Here is a 25,527-nt window from a genome sequence, read left to right as displayed (position 1 = left end):
AGTAGAAGCTGAGAGGGAGCATAGACAGGACAAGCTGGCCAAAGGAATATTCCATACCACAGGCGTCAAGCTCAGTATATAAATGGAAGTTGGCCAGGGGCAGGAATCCGGAATCACAGCTCAGGATGGGCTGGGCAGTGGATCATCAGGTGGTGAGCAACTGTATTGCATCACAATTTTGTATATTCTTTTACCATTATTTTTATTTCCTCTTCTGTTACTGTTCTACTAAACTGTCTTTATCTCAACCCATGACTTTTTTTCCTTTTTCTCCTCCTTCTCCCTACCCTGTGAGCGAACGGCTGCATGGTCCTAGTTGCCGGCTGGGGTTAAACCGTGACAGGGGCATAGAAAGCTCCTGTATGACACGAGTGAAAACTGTGAAGTTGCTTGCTTGGCTCAGGAAAGTAACAAGTGAGACATGATGAAAAGAAGGCCAAGTCAGGATCTTCTGTTTTCCTATGTCACACAGAGTTAAGTTAAATCACAAAGTGGCACATTTAAAGCCAATAAAAAGATTTTTCCCTGTCACACATTAAGAAATAATTACCCCACAATACCATTGAAATAATGAACTAGATTAAAAAAAAAACTGGACACTTGTATAGGTAGGAATGATAGCCAGTTACAGGTCCCTGCAGTCGTACTTTGAAAGAGAATTCGGATGCCAGTCACCAGGGTCTGAAGGCAAGCCTTGGCTCACGGTGATGAGGGAGGCAGTTGGTCTGGATGAACCCGGCGCTGCTTACCCTAACGCTGCTCATGTCCGTGTTTACACCAGCCTGGACTGGGGGCAGGACACCCGAGCCAGAAGCTGTGCTTGCTGCTGTGAGTTAAATCTGCCAGTGATCGTCCTCCAGCACCCAGACCGAGGGGATGCAGACCATTCCCTACCGTAGCCCTTGGCGCTCAGCCTCCAAAGCTGGGTTACTCAGCAGCTCCACTGGGAATAACTCATTGGCCGGGAGTGGATGGAGAAGTTGCTTATTGGCTCAGGGCAAACATTTTTAGGGGTGTTTCAAACTGTTTATAAGCATTCAGCTTTCAATACGTGCTCAGACACGTCAGTTGACTACTATATCCATATCCAGAGGGGCCCGAACTGTGTCCGATACACCAGTTCCTCCACCTGAAAGATCCCATGCACCAGTATTTTTGCCTGCTTAGACAGTGGTTTCAGCCCTTTCATTCACATGCCCTCTAATCCTTTGACGTCACATCCCACCGAGAGAGACTGTTGTTTCCACATCCACACTAAATGTCTGTGGAGGCTCCTCTCCACCCCAGTAATGCTCTTACAGCAGCACTTTTCATCCACCCAACACACGATGGGCTTGAAAGTCTTGTTACACATGACGCACGATGCAAGGCAGTGATGATTCAGCAAAAGCAAAAATGTTTGATGTTTAAATTGCAGACATCAAAGTCACGAAAGGGCACATGGCCAGCATGAAAACATTTCTGAAGTAAGTGGGACAAGAAGCTGGGTGTCATCAATCTGTTCTCTGGCCATTATTTGACTGCGAGGTAAATTGGGCTCGTTTCTCCTCAGGAAAAATAGGAAATGCAGAAAAGCAGCAGCTGTATTTGGTTCTAAAATCTTCATATTCGAGTATGGAAACCGTAGCCAAGAGAACGAATAAATAAAAGCAACTGCAGAATTAAGGTTTTGCGCATGCATACAATTAAAAAAACCCACGCTAATCAAAGCAGACATCAAATCTTTATTCTTCTAATTTTATATATAACCCTTAACTCACTGCATTTTTCTTCTGTCTTTCCCTACTTTGTCAGAATCACACTGAAATAAAATAACCTTTCTGCCCATGTAGTTTTGGATTAAGCATACCTCCCAAGTGTATCTGGAGAGGTTTGTCATAGCTTCATGAATCCCTGAATCAGCAAAGGAATACGTTCCCAACCTGTGCCATAATGAAAACCAGGCTTTTATGAAACGAAGCAAGTGATTCATTCTTCAAGATAATTTCTACAGAGTGCTGTCTCATTAAAAATGATAGAGTGTCAAACTAATGATAATTATTTTGGTTGCTCCTCCTCCCAGCATGGTATCTAGTTAAAAGTAACAGCTGAAAAGTACATTATGATTTTTTGAATATATTTAGACACCCTAATAGATGTGGGTTTGCATTTATATATATGCATGGTCTTTATATGTGTATATATAGAGAGCCAATTCTGGGCTATACTGAGAAGAAAATGAAGCCATGCATGTCTTCTGATGTTTTTGCAGGAATTGTTGTGTTCTGAAATAATTAACTTCAACATAATAGAAAGCAAATATAGCAAGAAATTAATTCACTGTTACTCACCATTCCGTTTGAAAAAATCGGAATGCTGATCTAAAAACAAAACCCCAAACACCCTAATGTTTAAGAAAAAGGAAAAAAAGCATTGAAAATGAGTAGTTTGGAGCAAAATCCTCCTAATGGATAATGTTATTTAAGGCTAGTCTACTTTACTGTTGTTGCTATAGATTCATCAGTCAGCATGTACCGAGACAAACAGTATCAGGCCGGAGAATACAACTTCAGCTGAATTGAAACGCAGACCCTTATCAGCGCGGTTCTCGATGCTGTCATCGTCCAGCCAGACTCTAGATGCAGCACATGGACTGAGGGCCCGATGTGGCTGCGACTGCTTGGCAGCGCGCTGCTGAGTAACCAGGCACACTTCGTTCCCTTTTTATGTAATAGCTATTGCAAAGTAAAAGTCAATAATATGTGAGCGGCCAAGAGTTCAAGGATGCATATCGTGGTCAGGTGATACGCTCCTGTACCAGGTTATTCTTTAAGTGCATGAGGTTAAAATCGACATTCTGCGCTTCAGTGCTACATACATAACCCCACCAAACAAACACCAAGATAACTGAACAGCAAGGAGAAAAAACCCACTTTTATGACCCAACTGAAGTGACAAACTAAAGAAATTCAAAGTTTACTGAAACGATTCAGGAAACTGAAAACTTTGGTTAACTTTCTTTAGAGACCAGCTGTACACGACCGAATGAAAATAGGGGCACATTTTACTACACTTTTTTAATTCTAGCATTTTACGATCTTTCTTCTTCCTCCTCCTCCAAACCAATTACTGCATCAAAAAATTCCATACGCATATTCACTAATACCAACTGGACTAGTAAACTAATAGTTGACTATTAGAGGATGCTAAAAAGAGGATACTAAAGAGGCTGCTTGGTGCACAGAATAACTGGAGATGTTGGCATCTCAAAAGATAGCTGTACACTGTTCCAAGCTAACCTAAATGATTCCTGGGCAATCTTTTTCCCCATTTCTCAAAGTTTAATTCAAAAATCTGCAAGTTTAGCTTCTTCTAAGAAAACTTCTTAACAATCTTTTTGCTTGTTTGCTTTTTGTCAATGTTTTAAACAACTGCATTTTCTGTTACGTTGTCTCCACAGGTTGGTATTACTTACATCCCTTCTTGGTTTCTTTTGGTTTTGTCATGGATTTTGTACCATTGTTGTTTTGCTGGATTGTAGCATCTGCACTATCCCAGTGCTTGGAATAATGTTGTTAAGAAAACACCGGCATACTCATTTATGAAATATATTATTATGACACATTTGGGCTAGAAAGGCCTACAAAATTCACCATGAATGTACAGAGATCACAACAAAAACTTCTCAGCACTTATAGCACTGACTTAAATGAAAGGCATGGGCCAGTCCTGAAAACTGCAGGATTTATACAACACTTTCCAAGTTAACACTAGATACGTAGATTTGCAAACATTAATATGATTTTTGAGAAGAGGCCTTAAACTAGCAGAGCTCAAGTCAGATTCAGCCTTGCTACGTTATTGCCTTTTTAAGTGCAAATTTAAATAGTGGGTTTTGATTGTTTTTTTTTTTTTTTCCTAGGCATACTTGCGTTTCATGAGACTTGGAAAACTAAGGTTTATATGTAGGAGCCATACTCTAAAACAGATGGAGTTTAATATCTACAACCATTACATAGGCTGTGCTTATATGAAAAGAAAGATGAAGCTTGATGATGTATAAACCCCATGCAAATAAGCCCGTCACATATGTGAAAAATACTAGGAATGATCAGGCTGGTTTTTAAGAAAGTGGACATTTGGAGCAGTGATTTTGAGCTCTTAGTCATCCAGGGAAGATTTGCCACCATAACAATAGAACTACCTCTCTTTTTAGAAGGTGTTGAGTCAAACTGTACAGTAGGCAGTTTCTAACGTCTCCAGCTTAAATCTATGAGCAGTTGTATTTGTCAAGAGTAAACATTAAGCTTTAAATAGTCTGATTTTTATGAGTGTAACAGATTTAACTTTTGTGGCATTTAATTAATCTCCGATATAAAAAGCTCCTAAAGTACCTCTTATTTACCATGACTTATCTTGCATCTGTTAACTAAATGTGAAAAACACTATAAAAATTCAAATTGTGCTTAATATAATTTGTAGTTGTGAAAGTGTATGGTAATAAAGAAACTAATTTGAGAAGCCAAATGTATGCAAGTTTAAAACAATTAATTTTCCATAATGAGAAATACAGGAGGGCTTTCCGTCTGAGTTGCTAACAGAGACAATTTTAAGTAGTCCTTTCTTACAGTAACATCAGTTAAAACTAACTTCTTAGCTCTTTTCAATTCCCACGGGATGAATATTGACTGAATAATTACAGCTATAATCTTTTCAGTCTCTTCACAAAAGTTTTCTGCAGAACTATGTCATTAAGACAGTGCTTACTGTATGTAACATGCCCATAATTCCATTGTGCTTAATGGCTCCTACCTACTTCATTTTACCCATTTTCCTTCGTATGTTTTGTCAGAGAAGTTTATGAAATAGATGATAAATAGAACATTAAATTTTCATTTATATACATAAAGATACTGACTTCATGGTAAAACTACAGGAAACATCCAGATGTCTAAGAACAAAAAAAAAAAAAAATCTTTAAAAGAAAACTATTTTTATTTAAATTCCATGTCTTAAGCACTGTGACAAAGTATATTTTTAAACTTGTATAAGTCTGAAGTATGTTTGCCCCTTGCTCTGCCCTCCCTCCAAATAAATGAGCCAATTTTATACATATCTACAGTATTTAATAAAGATGTCCAAACCAGCCAAAGTTTTTACATAATTGTTTCAGCGCTTAAAATAAAGAGAAATATTTAATTTGCTCTCACTCAGACAGCAAAGTTAAATGGAGACATAACAGTCTTCTGAAGAAAGAATGCATTAAACCATTTCTCTCTGTGGGAAAAGGTAGTACCTTAATATGATGATTTAATAAAACCAACAGTTTAATTCAAGCAGTTTATAACTCTGTTCTTATTTAAATGCTTAAATGTTTGCCAGTTAATCATACCCAATGAATAATTAATCAGTATGTCTTTTGGAGTCCGAATTAGTATTTTTTTAACAAACTATGGGAAGTTATTCGATAGGGTTTTCTATAAATTCTTTGGCTACATACATTAAGGAAGTTAAATTCACGTGAAAGCTACTAGCTACAAGTACTTTAAAATAGTACACATTTACAGATTATACAGGGATCAGAGTGCAAATGTGACGAGAAAGTTATTTTCAAGGATTAAGTTACTTACAACATCCATTTTTACATCCCAAACAGAAGGCTGTAGACAAAAAAAAATGAGATTCTTAGATTGAGAAATCTCTTTGCAGAGCTTCTTGGACACCTAAAAATGCCTCAAACTAAACTGTTGCTTCATGTAATAATGTTATCGCTTTTAATTATGACATGTAACCGGCAGTGTCTGTCTTTTTTTTTTTTTTCTTCCTCCTTTTGAAGACTGTAGAAGTTCAGAAACTGCTCATATAAAGAACAGAAATACTGGTTGTATTCCCATATGGAATTATAATGATTTTAGATTATTTTATGTCTTTTGAAGATCTTTCGTAAGCAAAATATGAAAGCAGAAATCCATGTCAGTTCTCAGAAAAAGCTTAGGGTTATAGTGATTTTCTGAAAATGCTTAGTTTTCTTCTTGCAACATTTCTTCTATTTCTTTATCCCAGTTTTCATCACGCTTTTCTGATTCTGTCACCACCTCATACTCTTGAAGCTCTTGTTGTAATTCCTTTTCCCAATCAGCAGTTTCTTCTACAAGAGAGAAATGATGTGTAAGAATTAACTTGATAATATACAATGTTGCTTATTTATATAAAACTAGGCGTATTTGCACTGCATATTTCATATCCCATAATTTTTATGGACAATTCTCCTTAAAAATTAAAGAAACTTGAACATTAGAAATTTCATCTTCTTATTGACTACAGATAGGAGTTAATTAATATACAAGTCTATACTCCTATGTGCGTACTATAATAAAGATATAAAGAGCAAATATGGGGTTTAGTTGTAACAAGCGTCCCTTTGTAAGTTCATTTCCTACAGTCTCTGAGTCTACTATCAACTGAATCTCCCTTTGTACTTTTAAATCTCTGGAAAAAAAATGAATGAAGTTCATAAGTTTGTTGGATATCCTGTTATGAAAAGAAAAAAATAAATCACGCTCAAATACTGTGGATAATTTAAAAAAAAAAAAAAAAAAAAAGAGGTAGGCATTCTCCTCACTGACGTTTGTAGCTAGGCAAGCTCATTTAATCAGGGTTACAGGTTACAGGTTATATTTCATACTTCAGGGCAAAAAATGAGTCAGAAGGCATTCCTGTGTTGTTAATCTCTGTTTTAATTAGCTCTACCTATCATATGCAAGATTATAGGGGAGGAGATGGGTGTTTGAGGCATTACATGCTGGTTAGTACTTCAGCCTAGATATGAAGGTACGTAATTCCATAGTCCAAGTCACCAAGGCCAGCTGAGATTTCTCTGAACAGATTACATGACTTATTGAAACACTTCCATCCATACTTATTAGAATTCCTCAAGCTTGCCTATGTACTGGAAAAAAATAACAATTTCAGAAAAAAAGGATTCCGCAACATCTAAAACACATTGTAAGATGAATTCTGAAAACTGTATATCAAGCATCTACATATACAAGTGTCTTCATAGTAAATTGTTCATTGTGTATGACCAGAATCACATCATCACAGATTGTTTTTATGCATTTTACACCGGTATTATTCTGAATTTTTTTAAGTATAAGCCCCACTTTATTTCTTCTCATCCTTCTTGAAGCTCTTTGTTAAATTCTAACTGTTCCAAATGCATGTAAACCTTTTACAGAGGCATCTGGAAGCTCACACTCTGGTGCAAATGCTGCCTTTTTAGCTGGTATCACAAGAAGAAAACAGTCTGATTTCCAAATACTGTACTTTACCTACAAGGATGTCAAAGAAAGAAAAATTCATAGACTCTACTGCCACTTTCATAAAAGAACCACCTAAAAATTGTTAGGTTCTTTGGATTTAAACTCCTCACAGCTAATGTTCTGTATAGGACGTGGTTTGAATGTGGTGAGAACTACCATTGATTTCTGCAATATTTCATTGCAGGTCGTTTCATAGACTTTGAAAAACAGTCACAAATCTACTTTCTTAAATCAAATAACTTTTTTTTTTTTAAATCATTCTATCTTAGAATTGCTGTATTTAAGACACAGAAGGTAATAATAGCTTTACCTTCTACTACTGAAGTTTCTTCTTTCTTTTTGTCTAGCACCAGTTGTTCCATTTCTTTTCTTAGGTCTTCCTGATTCAGATTACAGGCATCAAAAGCATCACTCACAAATTCTGATACACCTGGACTTGTGGAAATCTCTTCCTCATCCTGCAGTAAGACAGTTTTGTGTAAGCTTATTGAAAAAGGGGAAAAAAAGGTCACTGATACATACTTCCACTCATGTGACTGACTACCTTTTGAAGAGTATCTTTGTACACACAAAAATGTTAGAATGCTGTACTGAAAGTGATATGCTTTTCATTCTAGGCTCCTTTCTGTGTTCTCTTAACAACTTTAATTGATTTTGTAATCTTACAGAAATAATAATAAACTCGTAAGTAGTTTAGAACAATACCTAAGACTAATATTAAATTCTGACCACAATTCAGTAACAGTTTTCTACACACAAATAAGATTGAGAGCACTGTTCTTTGGAAATCTTTCTAGCTTAATTTAGTCCACCGCTTATTATTGGCAAGTGAATGCACAGCTCGTCTTCTGCCAAGAGTGTTCTCTGGCACTGATTTTACAATCCAGAAATTAACAAGGGTCATTACGTGTCTAAGTTAAAGGTTTCAGCAGTATCAAGCAAAACTTTCCTTGCCATTGCAATAAAATGATGTTGCTATTACAATGCATCATTTAGATTTCCTATACTTAAGCCTGAAAACTACTGAAGAGTTGGACAGAACATGGTACATGAATATATTTTTATGAAGGTACTCCTCATGTTTAAACACAATGCAAGCCTTCTATTCCAAACACTTTGGAAATGTCACTCTTCAGAGTCAAAACATGTTTTATTATAGCGTGCAGGATACTAATGAAAGTATTCTTCAGATAAACTACTGTTTTCTTCTACTGGAAATGAGTTTAAAGTGTATGCACCAAAAATTAATATCACAGCACAACAGCAGCAGGTTAGGACTGTCAGATATTATATTATTATGGTTTCATAGCACAACTTACTCAAAAGGATGCATAATTACCTATTAAGTAACAGTTTCACATACTAAATACCAGATAAAAATAGAACAGCATTTTTACCTCTTGAGATTTTATTTGAGGCTTTATTGCAACAGGCGGTGTTTTTGGCCGTACTGTTTCTATCAAGAGGGGGGGCAAAAAAAAAGGTAGATTACATTTAAATATATAAAGATCTGCTTTAATCTGCATAGCTATTAAATGTACAAGAAATTATTGTATTTTGTGTTTTACGGAATCCTGGTGTTCAAAGGCTGAATTCAGCCATAGGTAAAGCATTTGCAACAACAACAAGGAAGAGAAGCAATTTTCTATTCTTAATTAAGTAAGGCAAATTTAGCAAACCATTCCTCATTATGACTGCAAAGTTAAATCACAGGAACACCTCTGGCCCTCAAAACAATCCAAAGATTGTATATAGGAACAGCTGGGAATCTGAAAGAATGTCTTCTATAAAACACTTCCAGATTGCACTGCATGTCACAAGATCTTTAAAGTTACAAAGGTGTAGAGTACGTCATGAAATCCAGTTACCACCTATCACAGAAGTTCCCAAACTCCCCTGGTCGGATGGTACTGCTACTAACGTGGGCACTAGTTAGCTCTTGGGTACATCAGGCTACATCTGCACCCACACCCCTAAATGCACATGAGAGGAGCGCTCCGCAGCCTTGCCTTCTTTCACACAGGCAGAGGAAGTCACTGAAAAAGATAAACCCTAGATGCTGAAGTAATTCCCTAACTGGTAGCTGTCACTGCTTATACAGCTCATCTACTCAATGTTTGCTGCTCTGTCCCTTCCTCCCCCTTCCCAGTCTTGAGAAGATCAGTTACTGCACCCAACACCGCAGCTAAGGAGGATCCAGCACTCCCTGCTCAGGAAGGCTGTAGAACATGGCACTAGCTTTGCTGTTCAGCATGGAGTGCCCAAAGCACCGTGGAAAGTGAAGTGCCTCAAGCTCCATCTGCTGCTCTTATGCAGAAGCAGCACAGCAGCTCTGCACTGGGCCACACACCAGTCTGATGTGACTGATGTACCATGAGCACTCTTCTGGATCTACTGGCCTAGCGTCAGCTCCTCCACTGCTGATGTGCAATCTGCACAATTCCCAAGTAAATAGTTACTAATACCTGGAGAAGAACCAGAACTTGGCATTTTCTTATAGATCTTATCTAGTGTCTGCACTGGAACATGGAATATCTTCCACTTGTCCCTTCTTTTTTTTATTTCACATCAACCATGCTAATTTAACTTTGTGAAGACAGCGGGTAAGGAGAAGACAGACAGGGATAAAAAGGGAAGGCAATTAATTCTATTTTATAGACATCAGTCAGCTTTAAGAAGAAACCCTGAACATCATGAAGAGTTACCAACAGGTAATTACTTCCAGTTTTAGCCTCCAACCAGGGAATCCAACCTTCAAAAAGGTTATTTAAATCAAAAATAACACAGATGCTTCAGAGCTTCCCAAATCTATGCAATTTTTGAATCTAACAAAACATGTATTTACTACAGTCTGGTAAATGTATCTTTTTATTACAGAATATACAGTTATTAGGATCTATCTGCATATCCTATACTGGTCTCATGAATTGTGAGAAATACATAACAGGTGAAAAGACAGTGCCCTTTTTTTTTTTCCCTCCAATTTTTTTTCTAGATGACAATATGTTTTGTTTTCAGTCACAACGGTAATTTTACTAGAATTCTAGAATTTTACTTCACTCTAGATTTTACTAGAATTACTAGAACTCTTTGGGTATTAGCCAGCAACTTTTCTCTTTGACCGGGAATTTCCAAGGGTTTGGATGACTCAAAGATAACAGGGTTTTTTGTTCAATAGGGTCGGTTGCTATCCCTCCTGTAGAGCTGAGATACTTCAATTAAAATGGCTATAGTTTGGCAAATGTGAGTAGTGTAAAAAAAAAAAAAAAAAAAAAAAAAAAAAAAAAAAAAAAAAAGAGGTTATGCTGCCCTAGAAACATGCAGTTTAAGACTGTCCATTTAACTACATATTTAGCTTGCATAAACAAAAGCTCCAGCACTGTAATTAACAATAGAGTAACTTCTATTTGTCAGCCACAACAGCAGCAGCTTTCTTTTTTTCTGAAATTGGTTTAGTGAAGCAATGATATGCAGAAACAGGAATATCAAATAAAAAGCTCAGTGGAAAAGGGAAGCATACTGATAGTAAACAAGCTTCACAGAGAATATGCTTATAAACAACAGTGAAGAAAATATCTCTTGGCAGAATTTATGTTTCTAATCTTTCCAAACACAGCCTTTTCCTCTATACAAAGGACTAAATGCAGTAGCAAATGAAAGAATCTAAGTCCGCACTTTTGACCTGTTTAGGAAACTGGTTGACGGAGTCCCTTGGGAGGCAGTCCTGAAGGGCAAAGGAGTCCAGGAAGGCTGGACATTCTTCAAGAAGGAAATCTTTAAGGTGCAGGAACTGGCTGTCCCCATGTGCTGTAAGACGAGCCGGTGGGGAAGAAGACCGGCCTAGCTAAACCTAGAGCTCTGGCTGGAACTCAGGAAGGAAAAGAAAGTTTATGACCTATGGAAAAAGGGGCGGGCCACTCAGGAAGACTACAAAGATTGTATCAGGCTAGGCAGGGAGAAAATCTGTCTACTGCTGTAAAAGGCAATAAAAAATGTTTCTATAAATACATTGGCAACAAAAGAAGGACTAAGGAGAATCCCCATTCTTTATTGGATGCAGGGAGAAATACAGTGACAAAATATGTGGAAAAGGCTGAAGTATTTAATGCCTTCTTTGCCTCAGTCTTTTACAGTAAGACTAGTTGTTCTCGGGGTACCCAGCCCCCTGAGCTGGATGACAGGGATGAGGAACAGAATGAACCTAACATAATCCAAGAGGAAATGATGAATGACCTGCTACAGCACTTACGTCACACAGAAGTCTATGGGGCTGGATGGGATCTACCCAAGGGTACTGAGGGAATTGGCAGAAGAGCTCACGAAGTCACTTTCCATCATTTATCAGCAGTCTTGGCTAACTGGGGAGGCCCCAGTTGACTAGAAGATAGCAAATGTGACACCCACCCACACGAAGGGCTGGAAGGAGGACCCAGGGAACTACAGGCCTGTCAGTCTGACCTTGGTACTGGGGAAGGTTATGGAGCAGATCATCTTGAGTGCCATCATGCAGCACATGCAGGAGAACCAGGTCATCAGGCCCAGTCGGTATGGGTTTATGAAAGGCAGGTCCTGCTTGACTAACCTGATCTCCTTCTATGATAAGGTGACCTGCTTAGTGGATGAGGGAAGGGCTGTGGATGTTGTTTACCTGGACTTTAGTAAAGCCTTTGACATAGTTTCCCACAGCATTTTCCTGGACAGGGTAAAAAACTGTCTGGATGGCCAGGCCTAGAGAGTTGTGGTGAATGGAGTTAAATCCTGTTGGTGGCCAGTCACAAGCGGTCGCTTTGCACAGATCTGGCCTAGATCTCCTCTGTGCTCCATGTAATACACTCAAGTGAGGCCATGATTTTTTTTTTAAGCTTAAAAAGCCTGAAACAGCATGAACAGTGTTTCTATGATTAACAGCATGCTGTTTCTACATGGGGACATGCTCCAATGTTTGATTTTACGTAGTCCACTGGGACAGCAGACAACTGTCCTGGATAAAAGAAGTCACAATTGGTGCCTCTTGGTCTGCAGTAGGTTCTGGAGTGACCTGTCCTGTCAGCATTGCTTGGATTTTAACTCAGAAAAAACTACTTTTTTCATTCTAGATGTGGACCTTGCCTATGCTAACACACAGGCACTCAGAACAGAACCTGTGAGAAACAGAATGAGACAAACTGACAGCAAAGGCACGCACACACACAAGCTTGAGGAAACTACTACAGTCCTTTTTGAAAAGATATCTTTTATGCAACATGCAAGCCTGGCTCTGTAATTCCCTTTGTAATGTCCCCTTCATCCCAAGGTTCAGCTGCCTGTGTCCAAGGAGCCAAGACCCAGCTGAGTAACCTTATCAGTCTGTGCAGAAAATCACTAAGACTGTAAAAAGAAAGGTGAAATTAGAAACTGAGAGAGAATTAGAAAGATGGGATCATTAGCAGTACAAGCACTCAAGAGGAAAAATACCAATACGAAAATATATTATATTTGAAAGGAAGGAAAAAGATGTCAACTTTGCAGTGATCAGTTGGTTGTCAGTCAGGCCAGCAGTGTCAACAGGACCCAGCGTTAATGGATTTCATGGATTATGACAATTTATTGATTTTGGGGATACGAGAATCTGTTCCAAGGTGCAGTGAAGGCTTTCTCCTTTTGCCTAACGTCTACCCAGCCTACCAAGATTCTTCAGGTGTCTTATCGGGGTGCTGAGCATACCTAGCTTAAGTTAAAATTTAATAAGCTATAGTTATCTTTTGTCTTAGCCAGTAACTGCTTTACACTCTTTAAGCTGCACATATTCCTGCCTGCAGAATTTGTTTGCATGCAGATAAAAGATGCCCAATGGTTCAGTAAATAAGAATAATCTGTATAAACTGATCAGTGTAACTGAAGATACCTACATTGAAGCAGCTTTTTCATCTCACGGTTGAATCCCAGGTAGACTCTTCGTCCTCATCTTCCTCTACTTCTATAATACACAGTGTGCTTTTCCATGTCCTGCATGCGTCTCTGCCTCCACCACCACAGTAATTTTATCCCCATATCACTAACTTTGTTTAGCCTGAGGCCTAAGCAAAAGCCAAGAGCAAAGCGTATGCCAGCTGGCTGGATTGGCTAGTACCTCTTGCCTTATCAAGTGAACCAAAGTTACCTCCTACTTCTTTCTGAGAAGTCAAAAAAGCACACCAAAGACCACTAGTGGTCTTGAGCTGTTGTAAGCCAAGTACAAAATTTCACCTCTGGAGACATCCGCTCTTCTGACAAAGCTGTCTGAAACTGGAAAATTACTTAAAAGCACTAGGAGCCCCCTCTTCCCCATCTGGGCAAACAGACCAAGTATGATGAGAAAAGCTCTGATTTCATAGGAAATCCAGGATAAAAATTCAATGTCACTTGATGTACACAGTCAATATGTACGACACTAACTTAATGAGCTGTGCTAAAACAAATCCTTTCCATACCTTTCAATTGACTGTCCTCTTCGCTGCCTTTGTTCTCTTCTTTTCCTGCTGCTTGCTGTTGAGCTGCAAGTGCGGTGAGTTGGGCGGACTGTTTAATTAGGGACACCCTGTAGAAATAATTTCTCCAGAACACCTCCTCCTTTACGCTAGAGAGAACAAACAGGTTTTGATTACTACATTTGGAAATATGGTTCCTTTTACCATCTAGCAATGAAATAAAATTAAATACTCAGAGGGAAGGAGCAGGAATAAGCTAACTTTTAAGTAAAAACTTAAGAAATTTCTGATATTAACAAAGTTTTAAAAAATCCATCATTGTAGAAGTTCTGGATCTCTTACATGACAGTTACAATGGACTTGGACATATAATATAATAATAATAACAATAACAACAACGTTATTTTTTTAGATAACAAGCCAAATAACTCTGTTCTGTTCACTTACTCTCCAAAACCAACATTTTATCACTGTCAAACTATACTCATCTACATGTTCCAGTTCCACCTGAGGTCTAGGGAAGATCTTTGATCTATAGGCAGCAGCCATTCCTAGATTGCAGCAGAACTATTTCACTATCTTCACATCTGTCAGCACGTCTGCAGGACCTTCTGTAACTAGAAACTGCCATCTTGCAAATGACCAGCTCTGATAAGTGGGAAAGTATCACATGTTTTAAGGTAATGTTTCCCTCTGATAATCCTCCAGCAAGCAAGAAAAAACCCAACTTTAACCCAGAGGAAACAGAAGCCAGAAATAGCAAGGCCTACGAGGAGGAAGGTGTGTAGGTCAAGAAAGAAAGAAGAGAGTGAAGTTACCTTCCCTGCATTCAGGCAAACGGTGACTACTGAGACTAAGAACAGGAAAAAAAAAACTATTAAGCAATGGGGCGGGATAGGCAAGGATAGCATGACTAGAGGCTGAAGACAGAGCATCAGAGAGAGATCTGATGAAGACCTAGAATATGGGCAGAGCTTTAGGACTGACAGCAGCAAAGAACAGCAGGGAATGGGGTAAATAACGTAAGGAGCTGGGAAGGTTTATAAATGGAGGAGATTTAAGATAGCAAAGTGCACAAAGAAAGGTTTTAATTTTTTTTCCTGTTTCCACCCTCAGACAAGAGACTAATGTTTGGAACTCCTGCTTAACAAGAATGTTGACCTGTGAAACAAGCTTAAGGAGCAGAGTCTGGGGCTGGGCAAGGAAGGAGAACACCACTAGAACAGAGCTGGGATCAAGAAGCCATACTGGAACAGGCCATAATGGCTGGGACAAAGACCTTACAGATCTTTTAGTTAGGTCTATTAGAAGGAAGGCAGTCACAACACAGAGCTTTTCCCACTGCCTATTCAAAACCAGTTTTTCTTGCTTCATTGCTGCTGTTTTGTGATGTCTTCTTTTACCATTTCTCCGGGGGGACTCTGACTATCTCCAATAACCTTTTTGGGGTGTCAGTAATGCCAGTAGATCTGAACATTTTTGTTGCTGCATGTACCTTTGTTTGGGAAAAATATTTTCAATTAATTTAACACAGTGGACATGGAAAAATTTAAGGCCTCTCCCATACTTAAGTCAACAGGTCCTTATTAGTTCTGAATTTCTAACAGATCTACTTCTGTTCTTTTCTTTAATTGCTAAACTGCAATGTACTGCAATATTCCATGCATTTGAAATTAGCAGATATAAAATATATATGGAGAAAGTATATAAAGAAAGAATTTAAAGAAATGAAAAGAAAAAGGAGTAATTTATGAATATTTACAGACACATTAAAAAGTACAACCATACATAGTTACCCGCAGAAATTACTTACTGTTTGGGAACGAGATCAAATCTCATCCTATTGAGAAGTTCATCTTCTTGTAACATCACCATTGCAACAGGGTACATTTGATCAAAGTCAAAATTAAACTGCACACCTGCTGGAGGATCCCGCAGAAAGTTTCGTTTATCCTTTGAAGAACATATTTATGATCATTAACTGATACCAGAAAAAGGATATCATATTTCACACACAAGATCAGCAAAGCAATCACACTTCTCACATAATTCTATCATACCACAAATCTGCAAAGCCTTTATAAAAATCAAAAATTATATTTGGGATCGACTTTGGCTCAAGTTGATACTTAAAGAACTATTTACTCTTGCACATAATCAGTACAGTAACAGACACATTAAAAGAAGTACACTGAAAATACATAATTTAATAATGCCAGCCAAAATTACTTTGGGAAAAAAAGGAAGTTTTAATCTCTCCAACAGAAAAATTTCAGATCTTACAGGAAACTAAATACTTACTGCTGATAAGGCCAGTATTTGTTGTTGAATTGTCTCTTCTTCATTGCTGTCTACCCAGGGAGGCACTGCTGCTTCTGTTATGGAAAGGAGGAAAATAATTGCACGTGTATTACTTTAAACAAAAAAACCCAAACACCCAAACCTTACATAAAGAAACATATGATGTCACAAAAATAAGCAGACTTACATCAGTAAGCCAATTCATTGTTCCTTTCTCCAAAACTAAGTTCATGGCATAAGAGAGAAAGTCTAAGAATGAATCTTTACTTATCAGAGGTAAAAAAAAAAAAAAAAAAAAATTTTGCCGATTTCTGTTATTGTAAAATAAAATTGTAGGTATTTCTTTGCAGCATGCGCCAGTCAGAACTTGGTGCCTCTTAGTTTAGTTACTGAAGTAGTGCTATATAACTGGTTAAACTGCCTGCAAATAGAAATTTCTAGATTGACTTTAAACATGTAAACTTTGACTAAAAAACTCTGTCTAAATTAAGTTTTCAAAATCATTTACTATTATATTAATTTTCTAACACCCAGAAGACAGCAATTCTTTAGCAATGGAGAAAAATAAGTCATTTGTTATAAATTACACGTTATACACTGAATAAGCATACTCGAGTTCATCCAATTTATGTATTTACACAGATATTTCTAAAATAGTTCTGTAGGCTGTACATAGAGGAAAATAAACTATTGTAGATGTATAGAAATCTATTAATCTCTTCACTGTCAATGCAAATTCAGCCTACAGAGACATTATGATGCATCTGTAATAGTTAACAAATAATTCTTGTGCACTTAAACTAACAATGCTTATTTGCTTATGCACCTGACATCAGCAAGATCTTTCACCCACATGGCTTCACACCTGATGCTAATGCTTCTTTCAGTTAGGCCATCTGTTACTCCTTCTTTTGGCAACCTAGCTACCTATTTTCATGAAACTTGTAGAAATATATAAACAGATGCCAAAGTTTGCTAAGAGACAGAAATACAGACAACATGATCACATAAGCAGTCTTGCAAGAAAAAAACCAGACTAAGATAGTAACTAACGACAATATGAAAAAATATATCACAATCCATTTAAAACCAGCTCATTTTCAAGATTAAAAATAGATTAACTGTCAGAAATTATTGCATTCAGGTAACACATTAAAAGAGGTAAGAGCCAATGATGAAATGCAATGTAAAAAAAAAATATTGGGGTTATTGTAAAGTCTCAAATAGATCCACTGACGTCATAGTACACTAGTGGATAACTCACTCAAAGTATTTAGATCACAAATAATTATAAAGCAAATGGTTTATGGGAAAGCAAAAGAGCAATTATGCCTTTAACGTAAGCAGAGCAACTCCTACAGCAAAACTAATAAATACTATAGTGCAAACCCTAACCCATGTTTTTCATTTAATTATGAAAGCATGACACGATTGCTAATGCTCAAAAGAAAAGTAATCAGCATGCCTGTTTTCAATAAAGACACAGGCTTAAGATTCAAAACAACAATAAGAGATCAGCTTTGTTAGCACAGCGATCTTTGAGTTAATTTCATAAAGCTGAATTTGGTTAAAAAAAGCAAATCTAAACCAACCAGATAATATAACACTAACCTCACTTAAAAAGGTCATCTTCCTATTCCACAATGTAAATTAAGTTCTGCCATAATGCATTTCATAAATAAAGTTTTGATAGATTAGGTTTAGATATAGGTCAATTATGCAGCTTCCCGCAAGTTTTAGCTTATGCAATGTTACGCATTACCAAAAAAAAGCATACATTACCTGATTTTTTTGTTTGCTGCTCTTGGACAAATTTTTTCTGTTCCTTCTGAAAATCTCCAATAATTGTCTGAAATAAAAATTAGGGAACCACAATAAATAAGAAAATTCACTCCTCTTGTTTTGTGTTCACTCAGAAAGTGCTTTCAAATACTTGCAGGATCATATTCTTATATCCCTGGAGGCCCTTTTTTTAAGTTAAACGTGCTTCATGGAACTCATACATTCCACTTTACCAAAACATTTGATTTTGCCTTCAAAACTTTTAACTATTGTGTATGCTTTCAAAATTATATTTAGTTTTATCAAATTCAGGGGACAAAAAAAAAAAAAGAAGAAAAATCGTAGCTGGTAATTTGAATGTCAGCATACTATGCATATAAACATACCACCTTACCATATCAAATACAGATAATGTAGACTGTTTAGACTTATTTAAATATGCTTTTGATGCATTAAACTTTTAAAGATACTATTGCCCTTACAATAAGTTTCAAGAGTTGCCTAAGAAATATACCCATTGCAATAAATCAGACTTGTAAAATTGTTAAGTATGATTTTAAGAATGTCTGCTTAGCTGAAATAAAATCCTTTCTCCATTTATGTTGACAAATTTTCATCAAAAAATTATGTTCAGAAATATCCTACATTAAATTTAGAATTAAAAAAAGGAGAATGGTCTCAGAAGTTGGCATGCCATAAGCTAGAAATAACAATGCAAATGTTGTTCTGTAGTTGAAAGCAGAGGGAAAAAAAACAGTAAGTTAGAAATTAATACTTAAACCACTCACAAAATACAAATTTTATGCAGTGAGGTCTATGGCTTAACAAGCTGCCCAAAAGCATGCAAGTCTTCAAGCTAATTCCTGATAAATTCCTACAACATTTTTTTTCCTTCAAAAACCCAGCATTTCAGTTTAAGATTAACATCAGTGAGAGAAGTACTGTAGTGCCTGTTATAGAAGTAGATCATTGTGGTTCCTCTTGTAAGTTATATGAATTTTTGATATTTATGGAATAAAATAATTTACATGGTGTAAGAAAAAAGCTTTATGATGATATAGCTATGATCCTGTTGCTCCCATATCTAAACTTATTAATTAAAGCAGGAATTCATATAACTCTAAGGCATTCACAGAAAAAAAGAAAATGGTATTTTAAGCATAAAATATGCTGTAGGTATTTAGCTACAGTTTCTTATGAGCATTACTGTGTATTAAATTACCAAATAGCCTTCTTACTTGATTTTTCCTTTTTGATGTGGATCAAAATTACATTAGACTCTAATATATTGTAGTAGATACGTAACTGCTATTATATAAAGACAGTTGTCACTAAAAAGTCAATGAAATCTGGAGACAAAATTCCATCATAACAGAAATTTAGAAGTGTCACTTGATGATTAATTTGGAAGACAACATGAACATTAATTGTATCAAGAAATTGAACTTTATTGTATTTAAAAAAAAGGCAACGCTTTAATTCCCCTGACGGGGTGTCTGAGAGACGGGAGCCGGAGGAGGGGTCTGGCGGCATCTCGCATGTCTGACACTCCTGGATGCACAGTCCCACTACAGCTGTGTTGGTTTTGGTCAGTTCCCTTCCCAGCTACCCTCGCCGACAAACACAGAGCATTACATAGCACTTACTGATACTTTACTTTTTTTTCTTCTTTTTTTTTTTTTTTTCTTTTCTTTCTTTCTGCCAAGTTCATGACTTAAAGCACTGGAAGAACACTCACTAGCAGAAGCTAAGCAACTGGCACTGGCAGCCAGGAATGTGGAGGGCAAGAGATAAGTGGCAGACTGAGGGTGGGGGAAAGAACAGGACAATAGTAAACTGTTTCATTAACTCATCGGGTCTTATGAAAACACACCCGTATAGCTCTAGGGTCTTACATACAATACCCACAACGCTGACCTAATTCTGAATCTCACTTCAGAGATGCATTTAAGATTCAAGCTACAGCATTCCTCTTTCCACCTAAATAAACTGGGGAAAAAACCCAATCCACACATCTCCCAGACATCCCCCAACAGCCTGTCTTTACTGGCCTCTCCTCCTATGTCAGCATTTTTCATATTTTCTTCTGGTCATTCTCCAGTGTATCTACATCCTGAAGGAATGGAACACAAGTGCAGCACTAAGTAAAGCACAGTGACCATTTTTTGGCACATCTACCCCGAATAAAAATTTCAGTCACGTTACTTGTCATGGCAAGAGATATGTACTTTTGAAATACATAATTCCTAAAGGCAGCTTAAAGAAATGTTATTACTTGCCAAATTTGCCACATTACAACAACCGTAAGCAAACAGATCTTTCAGATCAAGTATCTAGAAATAAAATACCTTATCAATGATACTGTCGATTTTTCCTTCTTCTACAGACTTCTTTATCGTCTGTGCTGTTTCCGCAACAGATTCAGATATCTTTTTTGTAGCAGCAGTGGCAAAATTGAAGAGGTAACCTTTCACAGACAAAAAAAGACAGACCTGAAAAAAGATCTCTTTACATCCAGTTCTCTTACTAGATTTAGTTTCCTTTCTCTTCAGACATCTGGATATCTACTTGAAAGCTTCTTTCAAAATCATTTAACCCAGCTTCTGGCCTACAAAGAACTCCTGAAATTCTATTTATTCTTTTCCAGTTTGTATTCTTTAATGATAATGATCAAACTGTACGTTTGATCACAACTTTCTGTAAAACAAACTATTATACAGGAACCTTGTTTACTAAATCAACCATTCCTAACAGTCCTTGAAATACTGCTTTCCAACAAATTTTCTGAAACAATGTGTCCTTCCTAATTTCATTTAAGTATTTTGGAGACATTAAGCAATAAAGTAACTTTAGCAACAGTATTAAAACACAATTATATTTTTTTAATAAAATCAACACGCACAATAAATTCTCATGAAGGCAGCAAATGCATGAAAAATTTCAGGCAAGTAACACCAGAAATTCCTTCAGAAGTCATAAGACAGAAGCTTGCTCTTGATGTTTCCCTTTCCTATTTTGCATTGTCTTCCTCTTTTTAGCTCTATGAGAAGCACTGTGGCTGTTTCTTATTTTTCTGAATACGCTCAGTGTCAGAACAGTAGTAAGAAATATTTTCAAAGACTAACTAGCACTTTTTTTATATTAGCAGTGCTAAAGTGAAGAAAGATGGCAGGGGAAGAACTATGTAGCATGGGCAAGGTGCATTGTATTGTTCGTTTTTAATTAAGGAGAACAAGCTTGCAACCAGCAAATGTATATCACAAACCTTCAGAAACATTAAATATCAGTTTATTGACAAAGGATCTTAAAACAACATAGGTATTGTTTATTTCTCAGATAATGACATGATGCCACAAGCCCTTTATTACATTTGAACAGTTGTATTATGACTGTAATATCACTGTTACAGTATATACAATGATAAAATGTCTGCAAATGTCATAGTAAATATAATAATTGCAGAAGGATCTAGATAGATTGGAGCATTGGGCAATCATCAATGGCATGATATTTAACAAGAATAAACACTGGATGCTGCACCTAGGATGGAGTAACGCTGGGCACAAGTATAAATTGCGAGAGGAGTGGCTGGAGAGCAGCCCTGCAGAAAGGGCATGGGTCAACAGCAGGCTCAATAGGAGTCACCATGTGCCCTGGCAGCCAAGAGGGCAAGCTGCATCCTGGGGTGCATCAAACGCAGCATCACCAGTCGGTCAAGAGAGGGAATTATCCTGCTGTATTCAGTGTTGGTGCAGCCTCACCTTGAGTACTGTCTGCAGTTCTGGGCCCCACCATTTAAGAAGGATGTTCAGGTCCTTGAATGTGTCCAGAGGAGGGCAACAAAGCTGGTGAGGAGGCCTGAAGGCACAACCTATGAGAAGCGGATGAGAACTCTGGGCTTCTCTAGTTTGGAGAAAAGGAGGCTGAGGGCTGACCTCATTGCTCTCTGCAGCTTCCTCAGGAGAGGAAGAGGGGAGGGAGGTACTGATCTCTTCTCCCTGGGATCCAGCGATAGGCGATGGTTTAAAGCTGGTTTAGACTGGACAGTAGGAAACATTTCTTTACTGAGAGGGTGGTCAAACACTGGAACAGGCTTCCTAGGGAGGTGGTTGATGCCCCAAGCCTGTCACTGTTTAAGAGGCATTTGGACAATGCCGTTAACAACATGCTTTACCTTTTGGTCAGCCCTGAATTGCTCAAGCAATTGGACTAGATGATCATTGTAGGTCCCTTCCAACTGAAACAGTCTATTGTATTCTACTTCTGGGGTTAGCAGTAGTAATGGTGGATCTAAACTGCATAGTAACTACCAAAGATATATTTGAGGCATTAGTAAGAATGCAAATAATGTGGGATGGTAAGGTATTTTAGTTATTCCAGAAAATCAACTTTGACTTTTATACAGGGGACTTGAAAAACCCCCAGCACTTCTGTTTCAAACAAACAAAAACCCACCTTCCTTCTCAAGACCTCACAAAAATTCCAGTTTCCTTATGGGTTAGAAATGTAACAAATAACCCTACCATGCAAAAAAAAAAAAAAAATTCAGTTGTTTAACACACAGTTGTTTGCCACTGGTAGAATGAGTTACTTTGGAACACTGATGTCACCTTTTGGAAAGCTGACTGTTCTTTGTGGCATATAAAATATTCCCTCTTTATGACATCAGCAAATCAATACTGGAATATGCTGAGGTCTAGCCAGCTGTTACGAACGCCATTGTTTGTTTTTGTTTTGTTTTTTTTTTTTAACATGTAACTTCCATTTATAAAGCCACAGAATGGTGGCAACCAAACTTCATTCAAGTACTTGCTAGCATCTTTCGTATCTGTTATCAGCTTTACAACCCATCACATGCTTCACACTGTATATTAAATAAAAAAAAGCCTATCTTCTACACTGTAGATATAGATACATATACTATCCCTCTTATAACAGTAGGGGAAGCAGCAGCCTACTGGATTGTTTCCTCCCTGCCAGCTTTTATTGGTTGTTTTATGTATCTCTGGAAACTTTCTCACATGCAATTGTTTTAAGCGCAAAAGGTGCTGAAACATTCACTGTCCTGCAATGCTTTGGTATTGTTGGCCAGAGTGGTTTTGGCCAGTCCTGGAGCCAATCTGAAAGGCAAAATGCTCTTTATTTCCATTAAGGGCAAATATTCTTCTGAACTAAGGTACTTATAAGCCTCAATACAAGGTGATACTTAGCCTTAGAAAAATAGAATTAGTGGTGGAAAACCAACACTTCTACTTTCAAACGATCAAGAAGGTTTCCCTCCCTCTTATAAATCTATGTCTGTATTAAGAATACGTATCTAGCAATATTTCTAATATTAGTTCACATTGACAAACTCTCCTAACCTTTGTAATGATGTGATAAGGAGCAAAAAGTAATGTATGTAAGGCTTCAGTTTTACCAGTAAAATTCTTTATGTGCTAGGGGCGTCCTTCTGCACAGCTACCCTGGTTGTTAACCACGCAGATGTTTCTAGAGTCATCCTGTGTTAAAGCAGTGACGTCCAAATCCTTACAAAAAAGCCTTCCCACTACAGTCTTCTCTAGTGTCACAGACAAGACACAGACAGACACAGATACATAAATCACTAAACCAAATTCTCACTTCCAGAGCAAGTTATGGGATGGACTTTTAGATCTGTAGCAGTCAATACTTATTCTTCCCCTAACAACTCAAAGTCTTCTTTTCCTCCTGAACAATCAGAGTGACTACCAGATTAGGATTGATTTACAAGAACCAGACAAGTATTTGACCAAACTACACAGATTATCTGCTGCAGCTCAGACAGCCCAAGACAAAGCACAGTAAAGAACGTTCTCCGACTAACCCTTCAGATGATATTGATCCAGCGTTTCAGAGCACCAATTAAAAAAAACCAAAACACTTCAGCAATGAGTATGAAGCTGCACTTTGGATTAACTTTATCTAAGAATCTACTACAGTAAAGCAGAATTCTTACCTGTAGCCAGTTACAGCCCTGGTTCATTACAGATTAGTTCAACAAAATCAAACCCCATTACTTTCCTATGAAAAAACTCATAGAAACCTCTCACTACTTCATGAAGCACATTTTTCCATATGTACACATCACTTCTGACACAGTCACAACAGATACTTAAAGAAATGTTGTTAATTTAGTAACAATTCTGAAACATATGATAACTAAAGGAACACAATTGTAGCCATTTATTTGGTTCATATTTTAAACATCAATTAAATTTTCCAATAAATTAAAAATTTTTTTTTAATCTCCAGCGAGGCAACATGCTGTGCACAGAATTGTTAGCAATGTAAGTCTTTCTTGTTGCTAACAACTGCTATTTTAAAAGATTCACAGAAATGCAGAAAACTGAAGATGTGAGTTAGGTCACTTCCAAACTTGCGGCTTTATCAATTGCCTAGGACTGTTTCAGAACTGTGGAAGAGACTGGTCAAGCTGCATGAAAAACTACACAGAAGTGACGCGTGTCATAGACTGCCGTTAACAAGCATCATTTAAAAGAGATGCAAAACAAAGATATGCAAAAACATAAAATAAAAAGAGAGCAGGGAAGAGTTACTTTTAACACTTCTTCACTGAAATAAGCTTCCATACTAGCGAAACTGACCTGAGTCACCATTTGCATACAGAAAGATATGCTTCAGAGCTGTTTTGCTTTTTTAAAAAGAGTATGCTGTCACCTCAAACTTGCGTTCCCCATTTTGCATCACCGTGCAAGCTACGTTTAAGTTGCAGATATCCAGATGAAAAGCGATTTTTCTTTTACAGATGTTGAACTGAGAATAAACATGCTTATCTCATCTTAAAACCTGTCTGTAACTGTTTAGTTCAGCTAAAGCTTTGGTTTAAGTGCCAGTGGTAAGTAGTGGTAACTTTTCCCCTATCCCCAAAACGTGCACTAAACCGGCCGACCTTCAGTTCTCCTGTTGCCACCCTGTACTACTCTCACCACACCAAGGGACTTTTGCTGCTAAGACCAGCTTTTTTTTAAAAAAACAAAACAAAAAAAACCCAGACCCATAGCAAAACGCCCCGGGGGAAGATGCCAGGACACGACACACCCCTCCAACAAGCGAGGCTGCTCCTTTACTTAAGCTTTCTCCCTGCACGAAGCCCCCCAGCCCCGCCACGGGTGTGTGTGGGAGGGGGAGGCGACCCACCCCCTTCTCCGCCACGGCCCAGGGTACCGCGGGGGAGCGGAGCGGGGACTCTCGGGTCGCAGGGAGGCACAGGGGCAGCGGGTCGGGTGCGGGTGTGCCCCGAGGCCGGCGGTACCGGGCCGCCCCCGCCCCACTCTCCCCGCCGGGCGCGGGCAGAACACTCACTGCCGAGTCCCTTGGCCTGGCTGAGGAGCGCCTCCGAGTCCGCCTGCAGCTCCGCCGGCTCCGAGCTCTGCGCGGCCGGCTCCGCGTCTGCTGCTGCCGCTTCCTCCTCGGAGCTGCTCCTCTCCTCGGCCGGCAACAGCTTCTCCTCGCCCGCCCGCTCCAGCCCCAACCAACTACCCAGGCCGCGCAACATGGCGCGGGAGCGGCGACGGCCGCGCTCGGGCCGTTAAACGGGCACTCCCAACGCCCGGAGGGAGAGCAGCCCTGTACGCGGAAGCCTGGGCTGCCCGCTCCTTCCGCGTACGCCGCTTCCGGAACCGGCAGGCGAGGTGGGGAGGGCGCCGCCGGCGGCG

General features: G+C 38.3%; 1 protein-coding gene across 3 annotated transcripts; it reads right to left on the bottom strand.

Annotated features, from left to right (window-relative positions):
* Window positions 1-4,955: 4,955 nt before the first annotated feature.
* Window positions 4,956-25,490, bottom strand: SYAP1 (synapse associated protein 1). 3 transcript variants are annotated; one of them, XM_054189021.1, is made up of 9 exons: window positions 25,175-25,488; window positions 20,179-20,297; window positions 17,831-17,897; window positions 16,049-16,122; window positions 15,561-15,700; window positions 13,751-13,896; window positions 8,699-8,757; window positions 7,612-7,759; window positions 4,956-6,127 (listed from the first exon to the last, which is right to left on the bottom strand). In XM_054189021.1, exons 1-9 carry the CDS (start codon window positions 25,365-25,367, stop codon window positions 6,000-6,002), a joined length of 1,074 nt encoding a protein of 357 aa, XP_054044996.1. In that variant the 5' UTR covers window positions 25,368-25,488; the 3' UTR covers window positions 4,956-5,999. The 3 variants fall into 3 exon arrangements, with proteins under 3 accessions (XP_054044996.1, XP_054044997.1, XP_054044998.1); XM_054189022.1 differs by lacking the exon at window positions 25,175-25,488 and adding an exon at window positions 21,592-25,119; XM_054189023.1 differs by lacking the exons at window positions 7,612-7,759; window positions 8,699-8,757 and having other exon boundaries at window positions 25,175-25,490.
* Window positions 25,491-25,527: the final 37 nt, after the last annotated feature.

Source organism: Rissa tridactyla, chromosome 1 (genome assembly GCF_028500815.1).
Source record: "Rissa tridactyla isolate bRisTri1 chromosome 1, bRisTri1.patW.cur.20221130, whole genome shotgun sequence".
Lineage (NCBI taxonomy): Eukaryota > Metazoa > Chordata > Aves > Charadriiformes > Laridae > Rissa > Rissa tridactyla.
The sequence above is the reverse complement of the archived record's forward strand: the minus strand, read 5'-3'. Positions and strand labels throughout refer to the sequence as shown.